This window comes from Poromitra crassiceps (assembly GCF_964638095.1).
Source record: "Poromitra crassiceps genome assembly, chromosome: 22".
NCBI lineage: Eukaryota > Metazoa > Chordata > Actinopteri > Beryciformes > Melamphaidae > Poromitra > Poromitra crassiceps.
The window spans coordinates 16827603-16832602 of record NC_139647.1 but is presented as its reverse complement, the minus strand read 5'-3'; the positions used below and the strand labels follow the sequence as shown (position 1 = coordinate 16832602).

General features: G+C 44.7%; 1 protein-coding gene across 7 annotated transcripts in view; it reads left to right on the top strand.

Annotated features, from left to right (window-relative positions):
- Positions 1 to 5000, top strand: part of LOC310796253 (calcium/calmodulin-dependent protein kinase type II subunit gamma) — an 81524-nt gene that overhangs the window by 29402 nt on the left and 47122 nt on the right. For all 7 annotated transcript variants that reach the window (XM_083658408.1, XM_083658405.1, XM_083658404.1 and 4 more), the window contains exon 3: positions 1502 to 1561. In XM_083658408.1, coding sequence (XP_083514534.1) covers positions 1502 to 1561 — 60 coding nt within the window. The remainder of the gene's footprint in view (positions 1 to 1501; positions 1562 to 5000) is intronic.

The following is a 5000-nucleotide window of genomic DNA, read 5'->3' as shown; positions in this document are numbered from 1 at the left end:
TGTTTCGGCCTCTCTGCTTGTCTGGCTTGCTGGCGTGCAAATACCTTTGTCTCAAAATCACCGCTTCACCGCCGAGACAAACAGTGTGGAGGTGATTTAGCTTCCCCTCCACAGACAAACAGTGTGGAGGTGATTTAGCTTCCCCTCCACAGACAAACAGTGTGGAGGTGATTTAGCTTCCCCTCCACAGACAAACAGTGTGGAGGTGATTTAGCTTCCCCTCCACAGACAAACAGTGTGGAGGTGATTTAGCTTCCCCTCCACAGACAAACAGTGTGGAGGTGATTTAGCTTCCCCTCCACAGACAAACAGTGTGGAGGTGATTTAGCTTCCCCTCCACAGACAAACAGTGTGGAGGTGATTTAGCTTCCCCTCCACAGACAAACAGTGTGCAGGTGATTTAGCTTCCCCTCCACAGACAAACAGTGTGCAGGTGATTTAGCTTCCCCTCCACAGACAAACAGTGTGGAGGTGATTTAGCTTCCCCTCCACAGACAAACAGTGTGGAGGTGATTTAGCTTCCCCTCCACAGACAAACAGTGTGGAGGTGATTTAGCTTCCCCTCCACTAAGCATTTAGTTTGATTGGATTGGGGAGGCAAAATGGCGAGGTTGGAAGCAACCTATTGTTCAGGGCAGAGTGGGAGGAGTGGGAGAGATCGGAGAGAAAGGGAACACGGAGAAACGGACGCCTGTTGCTAAGGTTACCCCTGACACTATGACTATACAAGTGACTGTGTGTGTGTGTGTGTGTCCGTGTGTGTGTGTGCGCGCGCGCGCTGCACAATTAATGGTAACCCTTATCAATCACGGTATTGACGACTGCATAGTGCAATTCCGAACCTGCAATGCAAAGGCATCCAGAAAAATCCTCCTAATTGTTGGCAAATTAATGACTTCAGATTAAGCAAATTATTGAGTTGCTAAACTAATCAATTGCAATCGTATGTAATCATGTGTAATCATGTATGTAATAATCGTATGTAACATCTGACTGTAAAATAAATTCTGTAGGAAAAAACGATGCTTCCATGAATTGCAATCCACGTTGCCAAAGCAACATGGAGCATCAGATCAGATGTTTGCGTTGTGCAGCCGTAGACCCTTCTCACGGGGGCCATTTTGTGTCCAAAAGGCAGGGTAAACACAGGTGCAAGCAAGACACTGAGGGTTTCCAACTAGCAATCATGGCAGTTTGAAACCCTCATTAGTGTTCTCTGCTTGCACCCGTGTTTACCCTGCCTTTTCCACACAAAATGGCCCCCGTGAGAAGGGTGTATTTTGTGTTATTGTACACCCGTGTGTTCATGTTGGCTTTGCGTGTGTCTGTGTGTTGGTCACTCACTGACCCTCACGGGGTTCTGAGACATGGTTTTCTCTGTGTTTTGTTCACTGTAGTAGCTCGCATCTCGGGACAAAAGCAAAAATATTGTTTCACTTCCTGGAAACTGACCTCCACGTCCTTCCTGTCTTCCCCCCTCTCTGCCTCTTTCTGTCCCCAGATCACCAGAAACTGGAGCGAGAGGCCAGAATCTGCCGTCTGCTCAAACACCCAAACATAGGTGAGTCGTGCTCAGAGCCAACCGAGTAAATGACTGGACGAGATGATTGTCTTAATTCTGTACGAAATCAAGAGTACATACAAGTTCAAGTTTTCTGGCACCGCAATAGATTTCCAGAAAGACAGTAGACTCGAGAGAGCAGAGTCGAAAATGGAGTGGGTCACTGGCACAGTACAGTGACATACTACACCGTACATGCAGGTTAAGTGAAGGCATCACATTACTGACCTACAAATCATCTCTCCACATTCAAAACAACAAAGATCTCCGGTTTCGTCTGCGGATTCTTCAGAAGAACAACACCTACGTGTCCACACTCCTCTCAGACAAGCCTCTTGACATAATCTCGCCTTCTACAAAATAGATTCACAGATTTGTTCATGTTCAAATGCTCCCACTTTGTGAGCAAATTGTTTTCACGATCTTGTCCAGTGATCTTCCAGAACCTCATTCTTAGTACCCAGAGTAACCGCCTACTGGTTTTTTTCCAATCCTACCATCTTCTAAATTGAGTTCACCTCGACTCCCACGTGTAAAATATTCCCTGATTAGATGGCTCGAATGAAAGCCAGCAATGCATCAGATCCTGAGATTGAGAACCACTGCTAGTCAAATTTTACTTCTTGTCTCCCTCGTTCTAAAGGTCCTTACACATCGGGAGCGTTTTTTTCATGCCATTAATTTGCACGTCAATAATATTTTCCGAGCCTATATCAGTCAATGCAACCGTGCATACCAACGGCGAAGTTTCGCTGAGCGTTATTGCGGCGTTCATTTTTTCGAACCACGGTCGATTTTTCCGAAATTCGCTTCCGACGTGTACACATCTGTGGCTGTGATTGACAGGTGGGTCAAAACTCGCATCGCAATTTCGTGCCGTATATTCGCATCGCTCTTGATGTGTAAGGACCTTAAGTCTGAGTCGAATGCTCGGATTTACACTGTGAATGATGGAAGGTCACCAGCATTAGGACAGTCTTTAAATAGCTGTATTGATTGTCATTGTGTTGCATTTACTATGAAATGAAATGACATCAAATAATAAATCTGTACTGCAGCCTCTATGGTGAACCTGTGGGGTTTCCTAACAGACGTTTGTAACGGAATCTTTATTACTTCAAAGCGTTCATTGACGTGCCTCATTTGAAGCTGCTCCTATAGCGCACTGCAGGCATCAGATAGGCTACCAAATACCAACAGCACAGAACCAGTAGTATTTTGTGGGAAGGGTCACCAATTTATATGTAGGCAGGCACAATGACCGATGAATAAAAAGTTATTGTACCGTAGTTTTGAGCCCCTGTCAGTCAGAGGCTGTAATCGTCCTACCTGTCTATCAGGCAGTGCTGCAGCGGGAAGCAATCCAGTCTGTCCAAACTTTTGCCGATCTAATCTCTTCATGACATGCTGCAGGGAAATATATTTTGGTAGCCGACGTGTTTAGAAGAGCAGTCTCACTTCAGACAGTCTTGCTGTAGTGTAGCGTTATACTTTATACACACGCTATATTTAAACTGAAACAGAAATGTCACTTCCTAGGACAGATGGGGCATTTTTACTCAAATTGGATTTTTTTCCTGCTAACCAAAGGCAGGGTTTCCACGGGTCCTTAAAAAGTCTAAAATCCATTAATCGGAATTTTAGGCCTTATACGTTTTTGACAGGTCTTAAAATTGTTTGGATTATGAAATTAATGTTACTTTTATAGTTGCATTAACTTCAGTCTCACTTTTAAATGTGTTTTTGGGACAATTTTGTATTGATCATGCAGTACCAAAACTATAAAAAGAAACCAACATGGAACCAATAACCACTAATACAAACGAGAACTACTTAGGTGTCCATTATCATGAATTGAATGGACACCCTGCAGCCAATCAGAGTATTCACCCAGACCCCTGCAGCCAATCAGAGTATTCACCCAGACCCTGCAGCCAATCAGAGTATTCACCCAGACCCCTGCAGCCAATCAGAGTATTCACCCAGACCCTGCAGCCAATCAGAGTATTCACCCAGACCCTGCAGCCAATCAGAGTATTCACCCAGACCCTGCAGCCAATCAGAGTATTCACCCAGACCCTGCAGCCAATCAGAGTATTCACCCAGACCATGAAAAATTCATTTACTTTGCAAGTACTTCTGGGACTCCCAATTTTCCTTCCTACCCTTCACACTTTTTTTGGTAAATGGTAAATGGTAAATGGACTGCATTTATATAGCGCTTTTATCCAAAGCGCTTTACAATGTGCCTACATTCACCCATTCACACACCGAAGGCGGCCAGCTGCCACGCAGGGTGCTGGCACAGCCACCGGGAGCAATTTGGGGTTCAGTGTCTTCTTGCCCAAGGACACTTCGACATGCCATGCGTACTTGGAGGAGCTGGGGATCGAACCACCGACCTTCTGATTAGTGGACGACCCGCTCTACCTCCTGAGCCACAGCTACCCCTTTTGCCAGCATGGATGTGAAATAGGTCTTAAATTGCCGTCATAATGATCATAAATGTCTTAAAAAGTCTTAATTTCCACCTGTTTAAACCAGCAGAAACCCTGCAAAGGTCGGTGTGACTGTGAGCTCTGGTAGCACTCAGAAGAGGCGGGACAAAGAGGCAAATGGCCTTTCTATTGGAGGAAATTGCCGCCATTAGTATTGGAAATTGGAGAAATTATATATGACATTTCTTTTTCTTATATTGAGTATTGATGTTAGGGTTAGGGTCACCAACCCAAATCACCACAGAGGTTTTCTTTCTTTCTTTCTTTCTTTCTTTCTTTCTTTCTTTCTTTCTTTCTTTCTTTCTTTCTTTCTTTCTTTCTTTCTTTCTTTCTTCTCTCACTTCTGTGTACTGTTCCTCTTTCTCTCTCTCTCTCTCCCTCCCTCCCTCTCTCCCTCCCTCCCTCTCTCTCTCTCTCTCTCTCTCTCTCTCTCTCTAACCTCTGCCTGACACGATGGCGGTTCCTCATGGTTGCCTAGCAACAGGTGAAAGCTTCCACTGTACGTTTGACCCGCTGACAGAGAAAAAGAAAAGAGGGGAAAAGGGATGTTACAGGAATTTAATGACACAACACACAACTATTGTTGCTTCCAGTATTATCCTGCATCTTGTTTACCCTGCACCCTAAATAAAGAGCAAAACAATAAAGTCAAAACATGTCATCGATATGCTTATTGATTGAGTTAGTTTTCAAAGGAAAGAAGAGAGTTTGAGTCGAGTTGTCGTCTTTCACAGGGTGCGTTCGTTGGCGTCGTCGTGACACTGTTTGTTTTGAACAACCTGGTTTAGTTTGAGTTTAACCTTGGACAGAAGTGGCGAGGGTGTTCTAGGCAAATGATTGAATGTTTTGGTGTGTGGCCATTTGCATGGTGCAGCCAAAGAGCTGAAAAGACAAGGGTCCGCATACCACCGCATGCAAAATCAACTGGCCCCCATTAACAC